This window comes from Globicephala melas, chromosome 8 (genome assembly GCF_963455315.2).
Source record: "Globicephala melas chromosome 8, mGloMel1.2, whole genome shotgun sequence".
Lineage (NCBI taxonomy): Eukaryota > Metazoa > Chordata > Mammalia > Artiodactyla > Delphinidae > Globicephala > Globicephala melas.
The window spans coordinates 84,406,771-84,430,431 of NC_083321.1; the positions used below are offsets into that span (position 1 = coordinate 84,406,771).

The window sequence follows — 23,661 nt, forward strand, 5'->3', positions numbered from 1 at the left end:
AAATGTGTGACTACTCTAATGCAATATTTTCCAAAATGTGTGACTACTCTAATGCAATATTTTCCAAAATGAACAAATTCCCCCATAAAATAGGGGTGAGGTGGGGAAATGCATACCTAGATAGATAAATAGCAAATGTTGAGTTAAGGTAAAGCAGTGTTCTTCAAGACTTCTCAGAACCTTTAATATTTTCTTGGACATTGTGATTCTTCGAAGCAGTGGGAGATGAATAAAGCTTTCTGCATTTACTGAAATTATTTTGGTACAGAATCATTCTTTTTAGCTGTATTATGCGGGACTAATGTGCTATGGAACACATTTTATCAACTGCATTAATATTTAGCAAAATACCTTTCTGTTTAAAACATTGCAGCAATGTTTTGTGTTGGTCTCACTAAAACTGGAAAGTAAGGTGTGTGTGTCTATGTGACAGTAAAAGGTGTGTGTGCGTGTGTGTGTGTGTGTGTGTGAGAGAGAGAGAGAGAGAGGTGTAAATGGGTTGGGGGAAATATGTTTTAAAGTGTATTTTGATATTATGACTGCTGGAAGTGTATATATGTTTAGTATGAATCATACGCACATACATGCAGACTGTGGACATACTTGACTTCCAGAAATGTTTTCCAGTGAATTTAAATTGAATCTGTATTGAAGATCTCAATATGGACTCACCTCTACCATCATCTCTATCTTAACTTTCATTTCTTGCTGTGAAATGTTAGTGTAAAAAGAAATATATTGGGAAAACAAATTGGGTTTCTTGGAAAGTCTTTAAATACAGGGGATATGGGCATTGAGGCCCACCTTGACCTTGTTCAACCAATAGATGTCTAGGATTAAAAAAAGCCTGAGAAGAGGCTAGATTCTATGCTTCCAGGTGATCCTAGTGGATAAACTTTGGAGAATCTGAGTTCTGGTAGCTTTGGTTATCAAGAACTCCTTAGGAATGGGATAGCAAGAGATATTTGAGGTACAGTTTCCTCCTTGGCTTACCATTGAGTAGACACTAGTTTTTGTTTGTAAGTTTGTGTCGAGACAGCTCTTGAAATTCTTGGTACAATTAATTTGATAATCTAAAGACTGTCTAGGTCTTTTGATTTTATTCATTGTTCTCTTTGCTCTTTCCTTTCTGCCTGTTTTTATCTTTACCTGACACTAATTTTTCAATCATTAGGTGGTCTCTAAAGTGTAAATTAATTGTACATATTATCCCTGTTCCCAGTTTCTGTAGATAATAGTTGGTCATTATCTGTAGATCATGGAGTTAGTTAGAAAAAAATGAATGCAAAAACTGTTTATTTCATAAATGATTCTAGAAAGCAGTTCCATCATTTGTAAAAAAATGTGACTATCAGAAAACATTGAAAGACAGGTATTTAGCAACATAATTTACAAAACTGGAGGTTATATGATAATGACTGCAGTACTCTGTAATTTCACATTCACCAGAAGCACTATAAAAAGCAGATGCTATTGTGAATTTTATTTAATATCATTATTGAATTTTCCCCTTTAGCAACTTAATGGTTTGGTTAATATATCCTGAGAGATTATGGTCAAGAATATTTTAAGGCATGAAAGAATATTTACTCTCAAATTACAAAGGACCAGAAAAATCAGGATTGAATCTTTCTGAGTTGTATATCAGAGTATACGTAGAAGAAGTACACCAGTGTGTTTCCTTTATATTTCTATATGTTGCTCTTTTTTTTCCTCTTTATACAAACAGATACACCCACAGGGTTGCCTGTGTGTGCATGAATGTATATATACCTTCACTCTGATAAATGATACCAAATTTTATGTACTATTCTTCTTTGCTTCTTTCACTTAACAGTATGCCCTAGAGATCATACCATAGCACTATATATATTCCTCATTCCTTTTTTTGCAGTTGCATGATACATTATTGTGTACAGTAGTTCATTACACAAGTTTTCTACTACATATGGGTTGATTTCCATCTTTTTTTTTTTTTTTCTTTGTAAATAATACTGTATCTTTTTGTGTTTTTACCAGATTATTTTTTGGAACAGAATCCTTAAAGTAGTTTTATTAGTTCAAAGAGTAAATGCATGTATGTTTCTCTCCAACATTTTTATTATGAGAAATTTCAAACATGCAGCACAATTGAAAGAATTTTGCAGTGAAAACCCTATACGCATCCCTCTGTACATCAACCCATCTTCTTTTTGATGCATTTCAAAGTAATTTTCAGATATCTGTATACTTCCCCTAAATATTTCAGTACACATATCACTAACTAGAGTTCAGTATTTGTATAGAGATTTTCTTTTTTGATGTAAGATTTACATACAGTGCGAACAAACGAACAAATTAAGAGTACATTTACTGAGTTTTGATAAATGTGTATGTCTCTGTAACCCAAGGCCCTGCTAAGAAGTAGAACAGTACCATCTGCCCAGCAAGTTCCATCATGCCCTTAAGTTGATCCTTGACCCTACTCTTGCAGAGGTGACCCGTTTGCATGTATATTTTTGATACATAATCTATAAGGGATTTTGTATGTATTTTGGTCATGTGTTGTATTCATTTCCTAAGGGACAGTAGAGAGGTTGTTTTTGGGGGTATGTATGTATGTGTGTGTCTGAAAAATTTGCTTGAGAGGCATGCCACTGTTAACATTTGTTTTTTGGTCTGGGTTTCAAAATTACCAACACGGCATATTTTTAACATTTTCCCTCTTATTTCCATAAGCACCCCTGCCACTTTGGAACAGAACTACATAGTCTGTGAGCTGCAGCAAAAAATAAGTGTGCTGTATTCCTTTTTGAGAAGCCACCTGAAGAAGAAAAGTATTGTATTTTTCTCCAGTTGTAAAGAGGTACCTAGTGTTTATTTTTCTTAAGTTATTCGTGTTGAATTGTCCCTTTTAAAATATCAAATTTCTGTTTGAAAATGCTATTTATCTATTTTAATAAATACAGTGCTAAATGTGGAGGGATTTGTAGATAATGAAAATCTTGGCATCTTCATTTTTAAAGGAACCCATGGATGAGACTGTAAGCTCAATAAGGAAGGGCAGAAACTGTCCGTTTTTACTTCAGTATTGTTAGCACCTAGCACAATACTTAGAACATAGTAGTCCTCAATAAATATTGGTAGAACCAACAATTGAATGGCTAGACTAACTAGAGGTCTTTATAACCTCATGTCTACCTTACCCTCCGTGAATACCGAACTGAATATGCCATTTATTTCCATGCCTCCGTATCTTTGTTCATGCTGATCTCCCTGCATCCCTCCATCCTAATTCTGGAGGAATATTTAATATCCTTTAAGATTAAGCTCAAATGTTGTATCTGAAAGTCCTTTTCTGACACTCCCCAACCCCCTTGTGACAATGAACTGCACCTTCCTCTATCATTCTGTAGTGTTGTGTTTATATCTTTATTTAGTTTATCAGCATTTCTTAAACACTAGTCATATGCTTATAAGTAACGGATTTAGTGATGTATAAGAAAACGTGGTCTTTTCCCTTAAAGAGAAGAAACTGTGGTTGATTTTGTGTGTCACTTTTCTTCTACTGTATTTCAGATTTCCTGATGACATATAGTTGTTGGTATATAGTAGGTTGATTCTAGATTTATAGCTTTTGCAATAGCTTAGCATGACAAATATGCAGTGAGTTTTCCTCCAGCTTATGGGGAAGATAAGTAGTGGTCTGTTTTTGGGGGAAAGCACAGAACCTCATTATTTATCCATGTAAAGAATGACTTCAGATTTTTTAGGACTTCTTTTAGATTTTTAGAATTTTATATCTTCTAAAGAAAGGATGTTTTTCGTATCTGTGTACAAGGAAATAATTTTAAGAGTTAATGTTTATAAAGTTTTTACTCTGTAATACTCTGCTTTTCCTCTTCACAGTGGGCAGAGTATACTCTGCCCTTTCTCGAGCTATACTCTTTCTATACCTCTTTAATTCCATGGCTTTAAATGCCATCTGTATTCTAACAACTGCCAAATCTACATCCTAAGCCCTGACTTCTTTTCTGAGCCCCAAACTTGTTTATCCACTTGACTACTAGATATTTCCAGTTGGGTGTCTAAAGGGCATCTTAAATTTAACATAGGAAAAGCAGTTTTAAGATTTCCTATCCCTAAGTTCTGCTCCCTCTAACTCTTCCTCATCTCATTAAATGACGGAATCCTTAATTCTTGCTTGTCTTCAACTCATATTCAATCTGTTGACAGTTCTCATTAGTTTTACCACTTCTCACCACCCATCATGTTACAGTGCAGTTTAAACCGTGCTTAACTTTCTCTTAGCCTCTTGGTTGATCTTCCATTTTAATAGTTCTTCAATTTCCATATACGCTTTTCTGAGATTGGGTTGCCTGAGAGTACATCTGTGGTCTGGTCTGTGGGCTCTCCTTTCTCATCTCCGCTTTCATGTTAGCCCTTTTAAAAACTTTACAAAGGAAAGGCAGGAGTGCCTCTATCCCTAGTCTTACTGGTGCATTGTCTCAGGATCAGAGAACCTTCCTAGCACTAGAATATTGTTTGAGAAAGTGAATAACTTTAATTTTGGAGTAACAAGTCATTTTGCAATTTAGGTGGTTTCCCATTCTTTACTTTCAACAAAATGCGAAGGAAGACTTAATGGAGTTATTAGCTGATAAAATTATTTGTAATTTATCATCATGTTTCTGACATATTTTATAGGAGTTCAAAAAGTTAAGGTCCCTTCCAGTCCATTTTCTATATTTTCATGAAGAGATTTTCTTAACACCTGTGTTAGAGAAATAGGAATAAAATGATGCTGTACTCTGCCTCAGTATAGCAACCAGTGGTATTCATTTATAAGTACGTAAACTAAAGAAAAATAAAACTAAAGCAACAGCTCTATCTTGTCTCATGTATTAAGAGAGATATTTATAATAGAATTTTATTTTTTATGTTTAACAGTTTTTTAAATCAAATTTTAACATTTTTTTGTTTCGGCCAGTTCTGTACTAATAATTATAATAGTACCTGAGTCTGAGAACTTTTTTTTTTTTTTTTTTTTTGTTGTTGCTGTACGCGGGCCTCTCACTGTTGTGGCCTCTCCCGTTGCGGGGCAACAGGCTCCGGACGCGCAGGCTCAGCGGCCATGGCTCACGGACCCAGCCGCTCCGCGGCATGTGGGATCTTCCCGGACCAGGGCACGAACCCGTGTCCCCTGCATCGGCAGGCGGACTCTCAACCACTGCGCCACCAGGGAAGCCCTGAGTCTGAGAACTTTTAATGCAGCTTTACGACTACAGGAAATTAAAGTTAAAACTTACATATACATAGTTTTGTTGTAGAAAATCACAAATTGTGATAAAGTGATCAATAAGAGACTTTCGAGCATAAAACAAGATAAAATTCTGTGAGGTCAGGAAATAGAAATATGAATTCAAGGAAGAAAAGAAATGATGTAAAATTTTTCTGTTAAGGAAGAGGTTCCTCACATTTTGTTAGTAATCTTCCTTTTTTAAAGACTTTGTTTTAGAGCAGTCTTAGGTTCGCAGCAAAATTGAGGAGTCCTGCCCCACACATGCGTAGCCTTCCCCATTATTTTTAAATAACTGGTGGTGGATATCATGTTGCTGTGCTATTTAGAATCAATTGGATACATTTATAAGAGGTAAGTCTTTATTTTAAAATATATTTAAATATACCAGAAATTATATTCTTTGCAACCACTTAAATTTGGAAAAATGTCAGATACTAACTTAAAAGTGTAAGGAGGGCATATTTTTTTCAAAATTCTTTTAGGAAATAATGTGAGCAAAAATGTTCAAAGACCACAGCTTTGCTTGAAGACCACAGCTCTAGACTACATTTCCCTTTCTGTGCTCTGTACTTTAATTGATGAACCTGTGCTCTGTAATGCATTTTTTTTTTTCATCTTGCAAGCTTACTTCCTGCTGCTACCCAGAAGTACTACCAAAATCATTTTTCTGTAAATGCCTAGGTTCAGTATCTGTACCGAGTATTCTGCCGGCTACGTCCTGGCATTTCTATCCTTGCCCTGCATGGTCGACAGCAGCAGATGAGAAGAATGGAAGTCTATGATGAATTTGTTGGCAAGAGAGCTGCAGTACTCTTTGCTACTGATCTTGCAGCCAGGGGGCTGGGTAAGAAAACTTCTTTTGAGAAAATGTTCTGTGATCATGGGCTTATAAATGGGTGTATTCCAGTAATTCAAATAGTTTGACTCAAATAATTGGGCTTTCTTATTTTATAAAAGAAAATTAAGTAAATTGATAACTGGGATGACTAACACTAAGGATATGTCAGTGAAACTTTTTGTAATGTCTTCATCTTTTGTGCTCTTATTGTTTCATGATAATAATTACATCATAGAATCCGAGGAGTCTACAGGATCAAAGGAGAATTAAAAATTTAAAGATGTGAAAAAAAATTGTTTCTTTGAAAATTGGAAACTTTGACAAATACTATAATTTACTTAACAAGAAAAATCAATGAAGTACATCTTTTCTCCAACCATTCTAATTTTTATTTTAAAATCATTACATTTAATGTGTTTAAACTTTCAAAAAGCCATTATAATATCATACAACTGATGGCTTTTTGGGGATGGGATGGGGTATGGAAGTAATTACAGAGGATAACTAGTTTAGAGGCAAGAACAAAAGATAAGGATAAATAAGTGGTAATTTGAATTCTTCAAACACCTAATTTTATTACATTAATTATTATGGTAAATTTTAAACATACACAGAGATTGAGTCTAAAGTACCCTCATATACATATTACCCAGTTTGAGCAGTTATCTTTCTCATGACCACCCACTTAGCTCCCCCCCCCCCCCCCCCCCCCCCCCCCCCGTCTTCCATCCCTCTGGGAGTATTTTAAAGCATATCTCAGTCATCATAAAGTTCATTCCCATGTGACTGGCAGCAGTAGTTAAGTATGCATATTTTTAAAGCTCTCTAGGTTATTTTCTCAGCTCCACAGTAACTCATTCCAACTACCCTCCCCCACCCCCTGCTCCTCATCACTGTTTTGAATGTACTGTTTTGAAACATTTTAGTTATGTTTTTATCTACTTACATTACACTCTGATACCACCCTTCCCCTCCCGATTTTTGAACCTAAAATAGTTTAGGTCAAAATAAGCAATTAATTATATTGCATATATAACATGTATTCTGTATATTGATATATCACAATGAACAGATATTACTGTTTTGTCATATTTTCCTTGCAGTTTGTTAAAGAAACCAAATATTTAGTAGATGTAGTTGAAATCCTTTTTGTACCCTTTCCCAGTCTCACTATTTTCCCTCTCCTCCTTTCCATAGACATGTTTACTGTCATATAGTTGGTAGGTAACCTTTTAATTGAAGGCTCTTCACTTCTTGTCTGTGATAGAATTCAGGGTGTCTATGAACTTAGGTGGGGAAAAAATTACACATATTCACTAACCTTTAACTGAGATTTAGCATTTCCTTCAATTATAAATGTAAGCAGCGAACTGTTGTGGTAGTACTTGTAACTTTGTCATCAATTGAAAATCATAGATATTTTCATTTTACATTACAGTTTCTGTAGATATCTTGGAATATTATTTACACTTAGTACTATTTTGATATTATGGTAGTTATTAGATATACAGCTAGGTTGTGTTATTTAATATGTTAGTAAATAAGCATATACATTGCTATATAAAAAAGTCAATAAAAATGTTTATTTCATTATAATTGCTTTCTCTTATAATCCTATATGTTTTACTTTATGCATTTAAAAAATATTCTGAAAAGGGGTTCATAGGTTTTAACTGTGGCACAAAAAATGTCAAGAATCTCTCTTCTAGTTTATTTTAAAAAGATTATATGAATGTATTCATGAGCAATATATAGTATTATCTTATGTGTTTATGAAGTGTATAAAATAATATTATACATACCAGTCTATGACTTGCTTTCCAAGGCTTTCCATGTCAGTGTATAAAGTTCCAGTGTATTTATGTAGTGTATCTCATAGTATGTACAGGGATTTCTTTAGAGTACACCAGTATCTTTTTTAAACTTTAGTCTTAATTTTTCTCAGTTTTATTTCTTAATGAATAATATGCGATATGGGTAAAAATGAGTTATGAGACATAGCAAGCTGTACTCTACCCCTCCTCACTCTCCAGAAGCCATTATTTCTCTTGGTATTTAGCTTCATATTTCTAAGTACATTTCTTATATCAAGTTAATGATTGAGTTAAAATTAGTTTTGTGTTTCCTGTTCTAACTTTCCTCAGATGTTCCAGCAGATGTCACATTCCTAGTTTCCTAATAGTTCAAACACAGTCTGTTTCTTTTTCCCTTGGGATCTCCTTGTTGCAGCCTTTTAAAAGTCTTCAGCTCTTATCTGGACTGGTTGCTCCATAAGCCTGATGCATGTTTGTCATCGTGAGACTTTTCATTTGGGTCTTCATTGCTGTACATGGTCTTTCTGTAGTTGTGGCAAATGGGGGCTACTTTTCGTTGCAGTGCACGAACTTCTCACTGTGGTGGCATCTGCAGAGCACAGGCTCTAGGCGCACAGGCTTCAGTAGTTGTGGCTCGCGGGCTTAGTTGCTCCGCAGCATGTGGGATCTTCTCAGACCAGGGATTGAACCCTTGTCCCCTGCATTGGCAGGCGGATTCTTAACCACTGCGCCACCAGGGAAGTCCCCTTCCTCTTTCTTGATTTATTATTATTATTGTTTTTTAAACTAAAGCTCATTCTTTAATAGCTTCCGAAGTAAGAGTGCATGGGAGGTACATTTTTTGAATTGTTGCATATCTGATAATGTCCTATTCTTGAATGATAGTTGTATTGAGAATAGAAATCTAGGTTGAAATAATTTTCTCTTAGAATTTTGCAGATAGTGCTCCATTGTCTTACGGTAGTCAGTATTATGTTGAAAAGACCTTTGCCTTTCTGATTCTGTTTTTTGTAGCCACCTTTTCTTTTTCTGGCTGTTCTTAGTGTTTTCTGTTTATCTATGGAGTCCTGAAATTTTATGATAATGTGCCTTAGTGTGAGGTCCCATTTGTTGTATAGGCGCATTCAGTATATTTTTTCAATCTAGACCAGCAGTGTTCAGTAGAATTTTCTTTGATCACTGAAATGTTCTGTGTCTGCACTGTCTAATACTATAGCTGCTAGCTACACGTGACAGTTGACCACTTAAAATGTGTCCAGTGCAATGAGGAAAGATTGAGTTATTAATTCTATTAAATTTTAAAACTTGAATACCTTCTGTATTGAGCAGCACACAATAGGGACTCATGTCTTTCAGTTGCAGGAAATATACTTCTGAATTGCTTCTTTGGTGATTTGATTAAATAAATATTCAATATTTGTTTTGAGTATGTAATTACTGCTTACTAATGGGAAATTTGTGTACTTAGCTTGTTTCCTTTCTCATACCTTTTTTATAACATTTTCCCATTCCCCCCTTATTTTCTCTTTCTGGAAGAGTATTTGACCTCTTTGATCAATCCTCTAGTTTTCCTGTTTCTTCTGTTACCATTTCATTGTCTTTTTCTTGTTATTTCTGGGGGATTTCTTGATTTTATATTTCAACTTTTCTGATTAAAATTTTAATGAAGTACCAAGAGTTCCTTTTTTATAGCCTCTTACTCTTATTTGATGGATGCAGTGTTTTAGCTCTCTGACGATATTAGGTTAAAGTTCTCTTCACATTGTTTCTGTTTCTGTTGAGTTTCATTTTTACTCTTTTATCTGTCTTTTCATTTTTGAGACTTTTCTCGATTGTCTGCAATTGACAGTCTTTTATTATATGTAACAGTGAGGCATCAAGAAACTTATTTGAAGTGATTTGTATGTGGATGAGGCTTGTTGACTAACGGCCTTCATTGCGAGGGGATTTAGACGGAGTTGGTCATCTTGTGGAGGACCAGGATGTCAAAGTGTATTCTTTTTGAACATTCAGTCTCTCCAGGTAAGAATACTTCAACCTCTTGAGCAGAAGGATTAAGCTTGCTGCTGGCTCTCTAGAAGCCTAGCAAGGAAGTAGACATAGAGGGCTCCCAGTCAGCATTCAGACTTACACTCAGTACCCCTGTTTTCACTCTGGCTTTGGTGCCTCTTTTTTCCACTCTCTCTGGTGTCTTGGCTTGAAGCCTTTCTCGAGAATAAGACTTTCGCTTTTCTTCAGGAGACCCAGTGTATAGGATCCTGGAGGGAACCTGAGGATCTGAGTGCTACTTTCAACCTATCTTCCTTTTTACAACCCTGAAATATATCCTTGCCTTCTGAGGTACCTGGTTACTTCAAGTCCCAAGGGAGAGAATTGTTCTAAATATCTTTTTTCTGTTTTTCTTGGGTTATGCCCATTTAAATACATTCAACCCTTTTGAATAGCTTGTATAACTTGGTTGTAGTTTTTATGCTCATAGGTATCCATAGGTATCATTATCTTCCCAAATATTTCTTTTTCTTTTTCTTTCTCTTTTTCTTTTTCCTTCCTTCCCTCCCTCCCTTAGCTTTTTTCTCTGTGATAGACATTGATCTGAAATCCTTATGGCAAAATCTGTAAATGACTAAAGGTAATTCTCTTAAGTTGTTGAGACCAGGATCTCTGAGAATGAATGGAAACTTTTGCAGCCAGAAATAAATATGAAGTAATTATTGCTAGGAAATGGGGAGAGGGATTTAAAAAGACATCATTAATTTGAATGGAGATGGAAATAGCAGGAAAAGTAAATTTTCATTAAAATTTATCAACCAGTTTCATAGTTCACTGGGAGCTCATGAGAAGTGGTTCTTTTAGGTTATTAACTATCAGGGTATTTCGTTATTTGTGTGACACAAAGCAGTCTGTCTCCTCTGTCAGATACAAAATAATCTTCACATTCAAACACTGTCATTAATTTTAGTTCAGTTTGTCAAAGAAGAGAAGTGTTTATTATCTCTCAGTTCATGCAGTTAATTTTAATAGTGTCCACAGATGATATCTATCAGTTTGATGTGATGGAAAGCCCTGGCAAGCAATATTATAAAATAAAAATAGTGCAGCAGGAAGATCTTGGAACTGTGTTTTCAACTTGATATTCCTTCTGTACAGATTTCCCAGCTGTGAATTGGGTTCTTCAGTTTGATTGTCCAGAGGATGCCAACACATATATTCACAGAGCAGGTAGAACTGCCAGGTAGGTGTTCCAGCCTATATCTTTGCTTTTGGTTTTATCTAAGCAAAAAAGCGTGCTTTCTGAACTGTGTACAAACAAAGAATGGAGGAATTCAGGTAAGTGACTGCTGGTTTGACATTTTTGTGACATTGGTTGCTAGCAAGTGGACAGCTCTTGCTAAGTCATTGTGGCCGAGACTTGATGATGAGGGCTGAGAAAAATCCATGAAAATCTTCTTTTAGTGTTTTTGTTCTTTCTTCCCTTACTAAGCTTTTCATTAGAACTGCTCACTGAACATCATCTCTTTGATGAGGTATAAGACTGTTTATTCAATCTCTGTTTTCAGATGACAAAACTTGAGTGTTCTGAGCAGTTAAACATTTTGTGTGAAAATCCATAGAGCCAGGATTTGAACCAAGGCAGTCTGACTCCTGTAGTCTAGATCTGTGCTCTTACCTTCTCTGGTATAGGTTCTAATAAGAGACAAGGTGGTTTTGAGTCATAGATTTCTCTTTTCCTTTTTTCTAGTGTGGGAATTAGAGGCATTGCTGGAGGCTACTCCCAAATACTCCCTTTTCACCTCCCCCTACCCCCAGTAAAAGTATCCTGTGTTTGCTCAGGAATGTGGGGGAGCTATTTGGAAAAGAATATAGCAAAGTCAGTCATTTGGGAGGAAAGGGCATAGAAAGGTATATGAATGAATGAAAAGGGTAACGTGCTATATCATTGCCATTGAGGTTGCAGTGAAGTTGGGAGATGTGTGCTGCAGGTAGAATTATAAATGTTAGCATCTTTATGGGTAATATTTGGTAGTACTTATCAAAAGCCTTAGAGTTCTTCCTTTTGCTTCAGTAATTCCACGTCCAGAAATTGATCTTAATAAAGTTTCTATAAAGGTGTTCATCTTACTGACATTTGTAATGGTAAGAATTGGAAATAACCAATTAAGTGTTAGACCCAAAATCACTAAGTATATGGCAGAAACAGAACTAGAATTCAGATCTTTTGACCCCGGATTTCAATCTTTTTCACTAAGTAACCATTCATGAAAGACCAACCACATGTGAGGTACTGGATTAGGCCTGGTGTGAGCTTGTGCATGAAAATAAGATATAGTGTCCATTCCATTAAGGATGTTTTAGTACCTCGAAAACAGTCTATAGTAGAGGCATATACAGTATTAGAGGTATTGACAGAAGTTTTATGGAGCTCCTGTGGAAGTAGAGAAGAAAACTTCACAGAGGAGAAACAGTTGGGTTCAGTTTTGATTGGCAGATACAAGTTCTTGGGAGGCAACTTGATACAAGATATTTCTTCCTCTGTTAACTATGTGCTATATAATATATCTTTCTGTATTTTAACTCAGACTCAAATCCCAACTACCCTTGATAATTTTTTTTGAGGGAGGGACTACTAGAAAATACAAGAGTTCTATGTGTCCATATCGTAAAATGTGATCCTTTTCATAAGCATCTCCAAACACTGAGCCCCTAGTCAGTTGTAAAACATTGTTCCCTAAAGTTAAGGAATGGTCTGTGTGCCATGCAGTATTGCAGCCACTTGCAACATGTGGCTATTTAAATTTCAATTAAGTAAAATTAAATTAAAATAAAAATACAGTTTCTCAGTCACACTAGTCACATTTAAACTGCTAATACCACATCTTGAACAGAGCAGGTATAGAACATTTCCATCATTGTGAAAAGTTCTTTTGAATACTACTGGTATATGTTTAAAATACATTTTACTTAAAATTGTTGAACCAAAGAACCATAGATTCATATAATAAAACCATAAAATAGAAAATCATAAAGACATTAGAGCTGAAAGTAATCTGGATTCACTCATTCATTTTTTCTATATGGATTTAACAAATACATATTAAGTGCCAGGCATTGTACATAGTAGGAGGTAAAACGAGCAAAACAGACATGATTCCTGACCTCGTTCATCTTGAAACCTGGAGGGAATACAGACAATAAAATGCATAATTTCAGTAGAATGTGATTGATTATTTACTCCTATCTCTAATTTTGTTGCAGTCATGAGAACACATGGCAACTCTCAGGTTTACACATGCAAAGAGAAATAGACATTTTTGTCTCCTGAGAGGTTATAATCTTTCTGAGTCACATAACCCCCCCTACTAACTAAAGGAAAGTTTTCTTTCAGAGATTTCTGTAGGTTTTTGAGGTGTGAGCTTATTAACAGGCATTTTTACCTCACATAGATTCAAATATGAGGTTCTTCAAATGTGGGTATATTTTGTTTAAAAAAGAAAACTGGAAGCAACCTAAATAATAATCACAATAAGGTTGTGATTGGTTATGATGTACTATCTCTTTGGTTTTACGTTTTCTTTCTCATCAAAACTGCATGAGTATTTATAATATGGATGTCAGTCAGACATTAATGCTTAATGATGGAAGAGACACCAACTGTTGGTTTAAATGGACCAAGTTACTTCTGATTATTAAGCCACCAACTTCTATTTAATGAGTTCCCAGGGATGGCAGGATCTTTAAGACCCAAGATTTAAATCCTCATCTAGGGACTTCCTTGGTGGTCCAGTGGTAAAGAATTCGCCTTGCAATGCAGGGAGCACGGGCTTGATCCCTGGTCAGGGAAGTAAGATCCCACATGCCATGGGGCAACTAAGCCCGTGTGCCACAACTGCTGAGCTTGCGTGCTCCTCGACTAGAGAGCCCGCGTGCTGCACACTACAGAGCCCACGCACCCTGGAGCCAGTGCGCCACAACTAGAGAAGAGAAAAAACCCACACTCTGTAACTAGAGAGAAGCCCACGCACCGCGACAAAGAGTCTGTGCACTGCAACGAAGAGCCCGTGCGCCACATGCCTCAACGAAGATTCCTCATGCCGCAACTAAAAGACCTGATGCAGACAAAAATAAGTAAATAATAAATAAATCTTAAAAAAAAAAGAAGAAATCCTCATCTAAGCAAAGTCTGTCATTCGCCAGCAGGCTTGCTTTTCTACCTGCCCTGCACCCATTTCAGCCAGTGGCCTCAAGTTTGAATGTGTCCTCTATCCTTTGCTTATCTAGGAAGTCCCTTTGGAGTTGAGTCTCATAAATTTCTTTGTATCTACTGTTCTTGGATGGCTTTAAAGGGAAAAAGTTTTTTTGTTTGTATTTGGTCAATTTTGTCGTTGTTTCAGTTGAAGTGGAGGTTTTTCCTGTTCTACAGCCTAACAAGATATAGAGCTCCTTCTTCCTATAATTTTCTAATTTTCATAAAATGTTTTAATGTTTAAACATTTTTCGATTGATTCAGATTTACCCTTTGGGCTGTTAAACATGGGCTATGATCAAAATGTACTCATTTAAATTAAAAGCATTTCTTTTGACCAGCATGAAGAAGGAAAGGAGAGAATAGTACAATAGTGAAAGATAAAACTATTTAACAGTAGGATTGTACTAGAGGATTCAAAAGTAAGTCTTTTTTATTGTAATTATATAATTTGAGCAAGTAATAGAGTTAGAACTAGGCTCTGTGTATGATTTCATTGTACATTCAGACAGACTTGTCTTTAGACTGGTAACCTTTTGGTTTCTAGTGGGATCTAAGTAAATGGGACATAGGTAGAACAGCAGCTTTGTTTTCCATTTTGTAAGAAGGTACATGGTGCATCAGTGGTCTTTGTGTTGGATACATGTTTGGATTATCTTTCATAGTGAGATATTTAGAGAAGTCATTAGTAGTGGTTGGTGGAATTAATACACTGTTTAATTCTCCTCAGTAAATGTGTAGCATGTATGAATTTGTACATTTATCTATGCACACATTTGCATTTCATGGCCCTGTGGGCCTCTGGATAGGTGAGGTTGGTGGATATCATCTCTCATTAGTGTATTGGACCAGGCCAGACAGGCTTTTTTAGATGTGCCAATGGTGTGGGCATGGACAGGTTAAACTGATTCCTTTATATAATACATTTAGCAGTATTTTAAAATTATTCATCCTATATGAAGATTATTTGACATCTCAGTATATCAGGAAAAGTTTCAAGAAGGGGAAATATTTCAGGGTGCTTGGTTCCTGGAGAAGTTGTTAAAAATCTTATGTAGTTGAACATGCCATGGTAAGCATTAAATTGGTTTTAATGACTCGAGGTGAAGATGAGGTACAACATCACAATGATTGTGTTTGAAGAGAGAATACCAATTTGAAAAACTATTATAATGTAGTTTCTAATATGGTCATTGATTTTTAAAGTACAAGCTTGTTTGACCCTTTGTAACCAATTAAAAATGTTTTGAACTGACTATTTTAGATGTATAGTTAGTGGAAAGGTTTAGGATATGTAATGCTTATTTTTTCTTTGTCAGTCTAATAAAAAAAAGAACCAAACTGCAGAAAGTTACCATTAATGGGCTTAGAGATAAATTAGAACTTTTGTGGGCCATCAGACTGGATAATTGAATTGAATAAAAGCTAAATTAAAGCTTGAAACTAATTAAAATCCTGTATATATGCTGTAATTAAAACTAGGTTGCCAGATAGTGTTTGCTTTTGGAAGTGAACTATACTGTATGAATATTGAGAAATGAATTCACTGCTTTGTGGCAAAATAGCTAAGGTTTGGGGAATCTGTTTTTTTCCTTTCTGTGTTTTAGCTAAAAATAAAGGGTGGTTTAGGTACTTGTTGCCTTAAGTGCTTTATTCTGTTTTAATTTATTCACCTGTTTAAAATTCTTTTGATCTTTAGTAATTGAGAGAAATTTGTTTTCTTAACTATCCACACCCCTTTTAACAAAATGATCTCGTTTAGGAAACAAGTGAGGCAAGGAATATGAATATAGTTTTTTAAAGCCGTGTTCTGTGATACATTCTACCACTTAAAAGCGAACGTCTTTAGGGCTTGTAGTTTTTAGTACTCATAAAACCAAGCTCTTCTATTTCTTATAAAAATGCCCAGTTGAAAATAAAAAGGATTTGGGAATGGAAAGTCCTTACATATCAGATACTCCTAATTTTTAAAATGCTTTTATTTGGGCAGTAGGGGTCTGTGGGTGGAAGACGGGAGCTTATATATAACTGTGTATATTTAAACAGTTGGGAGTTTATATATAAGAGTTGGGACTTTATATATATAACTGCTTGGTTTTCCAGAGTAGTGGTAAAATTCCAGCAGTATTTCAACCGAGCCTTATTTGCCTGGCTGCATTTTGTGGATCTCAGATTTTGTTTGTGGGAGATTTAGGTAGCAAGATGTGATTCCAGTAGGGGGCAGCAGAGGCCAGTTCTTTGCATTGCACACTGGCTTGCATCAGTTTAGATTAAAAACAGCAAATATGAAGATGGGAAGTAGTTAAAATTTCTAATGTGATAACCTGTGCAGAGTTCATGGTTTGTTTGTGGTAAATACTAGTACTTTATGGAATAGATAATGAGAATTTTTAAAATAGTGTCTTTAATTGATTTGTAAATTGAAATAATAAAAGTGAAAAGACAATTTCCATGAGCATTAATTTACTGAAACATACTGTGTATATCTTAGGTATAAGATAGGAACAGTCTTTGCTAGCGAGAATTCTTATTACTTTGATTCCTTCATTGACTGAAGATGCTAACTTTACTCAGCTCCTCCTAGATAGAGGCTGGTGCTTCCTCACATGGCCTTCTGCCTTTGTTGTTATCTAGGATTTAAAGCAAAAAGGCAAAACCAATGCTTTATTTTGCATCAAAAAACATTGAGCTGGGGTAGAGTATGACCACTATAGCTAGAGAGGTAGATAAGGGGGCTGATATTTCTTAGGAGTCTCTTATTTCCTAGCCCTTCCCCCTTGCTCTCCTGCTGTCTATTCTCAATACAGCAGACAGAATGATCCTTTAAAAACACAACTCAGATCATGAGACTCCTCTGATGGCTCCCCATTTCACTCAGAATAAAAGCCAGTGTGACCTACTGGGCCTATGCTATTCAACCCCCCTCCAATCTTATTTCCTGTTATTCTCCGCTTGTTCCCTTGCTCCACACTGGTCTTGCTATTTCTCCTGCATGCCAGGCATATTTTTGCCTCAAAGCCTTTATATTATGTTTCTTACACTGGAATGCTTTTCCCTCAAGTATCCACATGGCTTTCTTTACACTGCCCCAACCACTCCTCCTTACCTTGCTCTATATTATCTTTTTTCCATAGCACTTATCACCTTCAAATATACTAGAGTATTTACTTATTTATTGTTGTTTTCTTTTTCTCTTCATTAGAGTGTAAGCTCCATAAAGGCAAAGGAATTTGTCTACTTAATTGATGGTTCCAGAGCACTTAGAACAGGGTCTGGAACAGAGAGGCACTTGAGATAACACAATTAGTTTCTCAAATCAGACTCATGAATCAGAGATAACATATAAATTATCTATTGTGGTATAATGAATTACCCCACAACTTAGTGGCTTGAAGCAAGAACCATATATTATCTCATGGTATCTGTGGGTTAGGAATTCAGGTGTGGCTCATCTGGGTCCTCTGGCTCAGTCTGTCACAAGATTGCAAATCAAGGTGTCACAGGTACTTTAAGGCTCAACGGGGGGTGGGGTGGGTGTGGGGGTGGGTCTCTTTCCAAGCTCACGCATGTGCTTGTTGACAAGATTCATTCTCTTGCTGGCTGTTGGTCAGAGGTGTCTTTCAGTTCCTTTCCATGTGGTCCTCCTCTTCAGAGGGCTTCTCACAATGTGGCATCTGGCCTCATCAGAGAGAGCAAATGAGAGGGGAAGAAGGAGTACGGTGGAAGCAGCAATGTTTTTTATGACCTAGACTCAGAAGTCAAACTCCATTTTTTTTTTTTAATAATTGACATACAACATTATATTAGTTTCAGGTGTACAACATAACAATTCAGTATTTGTATATTTTGCAAAATGATCATCAAAATAAGTCTAATCTGTTACCATACACAGTTACAGAATTTTTTTTTTCTTGTGATGAGAACTTTTAAGGTCTATTCTCTTAGCAACTTTCAAATATACAGTACAGTATTATTAACTGTAGTCACCGCGCTGTACATTACATCTGCATGACTTTTTTTTTTTTTTTTTTGCGGTACGCGGGCCTCTCACTGTTGTGGCCTCTCCTGTTGCGGAGCACAGGCTCCGGACGCGCAGGCTCAGCGGCCATGGCTCACGGGCCCAGCCGCTCCGCGGCATATGGGATCTTCCCGGACTGTGTCCCCTGCATCGGCAGGCGGACTCTCAACCACTGCACCACCAGGGAAGCCCGCATGACTTATTTTATAACTGAAATTTTGTTCCCCTTCTCCCATATTGTCTACTCCTTGCCCCCAGCCCCGGCAACCACCAGTCTGTTCTCTGTATCTATGAGCTTGGTTTTTTGTTTGTTTGTTTTTAGATTCCATATATAAGTGAGATCATACAGTATTTGTCTTCCTCTGACTTATTTCACTTATATTTTTAAATCTATTTTTGCCCCACCTGCTCTTGACATATTTTCTATAGTGTAATGCCCTTAAGGTCCTTTCATGTTGTTGCAAATGGCAAAATTTCATTCTTTTTAACACAAAATAATATTCCATTGTATATATATACTACATCTTCTTTATCCATTCATCCATTGGTGGACACTTAGGTTGCTTCCATATCTTGGCAGTTGTAAATAATGCTGCAGTGAACATGAGGGTGCGTATATCTTTTTGAGTTATTGTTATTCTTTTCTTTGGATAAATACACAGAAGTGGAATTGCTGGATCACATGGTAGTTCTATTTTTAATTTTTAATTTTTTTGCATCTTTATTGGAGTATAATTGCTTTACAAAGGTGTTAGTTTCTGCTTTATAACAAAGTGAATCAGTTATACATATACATATGTTCCCATATCTCTTATCTCTTGCGTCTCCCTCCCACACTCCCCATCCCACCCCTCTATGTGGTCACAAAGCACCGAGCTGATCTCCCTGTGCTATGCGGCTGCTTCCCACTAGCTATCTATTTTACGTTTGGTAGTGTATATATGTCCATGCCACTCTCTCGCTATGTCACAGCTTACCCTTCGCCCTCCCCATATCCTCAAGTCCATTCTCTAGTAGGTCTGTGTCTTTATTCCTGTCTTACCCCTAGGTTCTTCATGACATTTTTCTTTTTTTCTTAAATTCCATATATATGTGTTAGCATACGGTATTTGTCTTTCTCTTTCTGATTTACTTCACTCTGTACGACAGACTCTTGGTCCATCCGCCTCATTACAAATAGCTCAATTTCGTTTCTTTTTATGGCTGAGTAATATTCCATTGTATATATGTGACACATCTTCTTTATCCATTCATCCGGTGATGGACACTTAGGTTGTTTCCATCTCCGGGCTATTGTAAATAGAGCTGCAATGAACATTTTGGTACATGACTCTTTTTGAATTATGGTTTTCTCAGGGTATATGCCCAGTAGTGGGATTGCTGGGTCATATGGTAGTTCTGTTTATAGTTTTTAAGGAGCCTCCATACTGTTCTCCATAGTGGCTGAACCAATTCACATTCCCACCAGCAGTGCAAGAGTGTTCCCTTTTCTCCACACCATCTCCAGCATTTATTGTTTCTAGATTTTTTGATGATGGCCATTCTGACTGGTGTGAGATGATATCTCATTGTAGTTTTGATTTGCATTTCTCTAATGATTAATGATGTTGAGCATTCTTTCATGTGTTTGTTGGCAGTCTGTATATCTTCTTTGGAGAAATGTCTGTTTAGGTCTTCTGCCCATTTTTGGATTGGGTTGTTTGTTTTTTTGTTATTGAGCTGCATGAGCTGCTTATAAATTTTGGAGATTAATCCTTTGTCAGTTGCTTCATTTGCAAATATTTTCTCCCATTCTGAGGGTTGTCTTTGGGTCTTGATTATGATTTCCTTTGCTGTGCAAAAGCTTTGAAGTTTCATTAGGTCCCATTTGTTTATTTTTGTTTTTATTTCCATTTCTCTAGGAGGTGGGTCAAAAAGGAGCTTGCTGTGATTTCTGTCATAGAGTGTTCTGCCTATGTTTTCCTCTAAGAGTTTGATAGTTTCTGGCCTTACATTTAGGTCCTTAATCCATTTTGAGCTTATTTTTGTGTATGGTGTTAGGGAGTGATCTAATCTCATACTTTTACATGTACCTGTCCTGTATTCCCAGCACCACTTATTGAAGAGGCTGTTCTTTCTCCACTGTACATTCCTGCCTCCTTTACCAAAGATAAGGTGACCATATGTGCATGGATTTATCTCTGGGCTTTTGATCCTGTTCCATTGATCTATCTTTCTGTTTTTGTGCCAGTACCATACTGTCTTGATTACTGTAGCTTTGTAGTATAGTCTGAAGTCAGGGAGCCTGATTCCTCCAGCTCCGTTTTTCATTCTCAAGATTGCTTTGGCTATTCGGGGTCTTTTGTGTTTCCATACAAATTGTGAAATTTTTTGTTCCAGTTCTGTGAAAAATGCCAGTGGTAGTTTCATAGGGATTTCATTGAATCTGTAGATTGCTTTGGGTAGTAGAGTCATTTTCACAATGTTGATTCTTCCAATCCAAGAACATGGTATATCTCTCCATCTATTTGTATCATCTTTAATTTCTTTCATCAGTGTCTTATAATTTTCTGCATACAGGTCTTTTGTCTCCTTAGGTAGGTTTATTCCTACATATCTGTTGCAATGGTAAATGGGAGTGTTTTCTTGATTTCACGTTCAGATTTTTCATCATTAGTGTATAGGAATGCCAGAGATTTCTATGCATTAATTTTGTATCCTGCTACTTTACCAAATTCACTGATTAGCTCTAGTAGTTTTCTGGTAACATCTTTAGGATTCTCTATGTATAGTATCATGTCATCTGCAAACAGTGACAGCTTTACTTCTTCTTTTCCGATTTGGATTCCTTATTTCCTTTTCTTCTCTGATTGCTGTGGCTAAAACTTCTAAAACTATTTTGAATAAGAGTGGTGAGAGTGGGCAACCTTGTCTTGTTCCTGATCTTAGTGGAAATGCTTTCAGTTTTTCACCATTGAGGACAATGTTGGCTGTGGGTTTGTCATATGTGGCCTTTATTATGTTGAGGAAAGTTCCCTCTATGCCTACTTTCTGCAGGGTTTTTATCATAAATGGGTGTTGAATTTTGTTGAAAGTTTTCTCTGCAACTATTTAGATGATCATATGGTTTTTCAGTTTGTTAATATGGTGTATCACGTTGATAGATTTGCGTATATTGAAGAATCCTTGCATTCCTGGAATAAACCCCACTTGATCATGGTGTATGATCCTTTTCATGTGCTGTTGGATTCTGTTTGCTAGTATTTTGTTGAGGATTTTTGCATCTGTGTTCATCAGTGATATTGGCCTGTAGTTTTCTTTGTGACATCCTTCTCTGGTTTTGGTATCAAGGTGATGATGGCCTCGTAGAAGGAGTTTGGGAGTGTTCCTCCCTCAGCTATATTTTGGAAGAGTTTGAGAAGGATAGGTGTTAGCTCTTCTCTAAATGTTTGATAGAATTCACCTGTGAAGCCATCCGGTCCTGGGCTTTTGTTTGTTGGAAGATTTTTAATCACAGTTTCAATTTCAGTGCTTGTGATTGGTCTGTTCATATTTTCTATTTCTTCCTGATTCAGTCTTGGCAGGTTGTGCATTTCTAAGAATTTGTCCATTTCTTCCAGGTTGTCCATTTTATTGGCATAGAGTTGCTTGTAGTAATCTCTCATGATCTTTTGTATTTCTGCAGTGTCAGTTGTTACTTCTCCTTTTTCATTTCTAATTCTATTTATTTGAGTCTTCTCCCTTTTTTTCTTGATGAGTCTGGCTAATAGTTTATCAATTTTATTTATCTTCTCAAAGAACCAGCTTTTAGTTTTATTGATCTTTGCTATCATTTCCTTCATTTCTTTTTCATTTATTTCTGATCTGATCTTTATGATTTCTTTCCTTCTGCTAACTTTGGGTTTTTTTTGGTTCTTCTTTCTCTAACTGCTTTACGTGCAAGGTTAGCTTGTTTATTTGAGATGTTTCCTGTTTCTTAAGGTAGAATTGTAGTGCTATAAACTTCCCTCTTAAAACTGTTTTTGCTGCATCCCATAGGTTTTGGGTCGTCGTGTCTCCATTGTCATTTGTTTCTAGGTATGTTTTAATTTCCTCTTTGATTTCTTCAGTGATCACTTCGTTATTAAGTAGTGTATTGTTTAGCATCCATGTGTTTGTGTTTTTTACAGATCTTTCCCTGTAATTGATATCTAGCCTCATAGTGTTGTGGTCGGAAAAGATACTTGATACTATTTCAGTTTTCTTAAACTTACCAAGGCTTGATTTGTGACCCAAGATATGATCTATCCTGGAGAATGTTCCATGTGCACTTGAGAAAAATGTGTATTCTGTTGTTTTTGGATGGAATGTCCTATAAATATCAATTAAGTCCATCTTGTTTAATGTATCATTTAAAGTTTGTGTTTCCTTATTTATTTTCATTTTGGATGATCTGTCCATTGGTGAAAGTGGGGTGGTGAAGTCCCCTACTATGAATGTGTTACTGTTGATTTCCCCTTTTATGGCTGTTAGTATTTGCCTTATGTATTGAGGTGCTGCTATGTTGGGTGCATAAATATTTACAATTGTTATATCTTCTTCTTGGATCGATCCCTTGATCATTATGTAGTGTCCTTCTTTGTCTCTTCTAATAGTCTTTATTTTAAAGTCTATTTTGTCTGATATGAGAATTGCTACTCCAGCTTTCTTTTGGTTTCCATTTGCATGGAATATCTTTTTCTATCCCCTCACTTTCAGTCTGTATGTGTCTCTAGGTCTGAAGTGGGTCTCTTGTAGACAGCATATATATGGGTCTTGTTTTTGTATCCATTCACCCAATCTGTGTCTTTTGGTTGGAGCATTTAGTCCATTTACATTTAAGGTAGTTATCGATATGTATGTTCCTATTCCCATTTTCTTAATAGTTTTGGGTTCGTTATTGTAGGTCTTTTCCTTCCCTTGTGTTTCTTGCCTAAAGAAGATCCTTTAGCATTTGTTGTAAAGCTAGTTTGGTGGTGCTGAACTCTCTAAGCTTTTGCTTGTCTGTAAAGGTTTCAATTTCTCCATCAAATCTGAATGAGATCCTTGCTGGGTAGAGTAATCTTAGTTGCAGGTTTTTCTCCTTCATCACTTTAAATATGTCCTGCCAGTCCCTTCTGGCTTGTAGAGTTTCTGCTGAAAGTTCAGCTGTTAACCTGATGGGGATTCCCTTGTGTGTTATTTGTTGTTTTTCCCTTGCTGCTTTTAATATGTTTTCTTTGTATTTAGTTTTTGACAGTTTGATTAATATGTGTCTTGGCGTATTTCTCCTTGGATTTATCCTGTATGGGACTCTCTGTGCTTCCTGGATTTGATTAACTATTTCCTTTCCCATATTAGGGAAGTTTTCAACTATTATCTCTTCAGATATTCTTTCAGTCCCTTGCTTTTTCTCTTCTTCTTCTGGAACCCCTATAATTCAAATGTTGGTGCATTTAATGTTGTCCCAGAGGTCTCTGAGACTGTCCTCAG

The 23,661-nt window shown here is 36.2% G+C and overlaps 1 protein-coding gene across 2 annotated transcripts in view; it reads left to right on the plus strand.

Moving 5' to 3' along the window:
* Positions 1-23,661, plus strand: part of DDX10 (DEAD-box helicase 10) — a 296,493-nt gene that overhangs the window by 14,678 nt on the left and 258,154 nt on the right. For both annotated transcript variants that reach the window (XM_060304012.2, XM_030836487.3), the window contains exons 7-9: positions 2,719-2,845; positions 5,963-6,125; positions 11,081-11,165. In XM_060304012.2, coding sequence (XP_060159995.1) covers positions 2,719-2,845; positions 5,963-6,125; positions 11,081-11,165 — 375 coding nt within the window. The remainder of the gene's footprint in view (positions 1-2,718; positions 2,846-5,962; positions 6,126-11,080; positions 11,166-23,661) is intronic.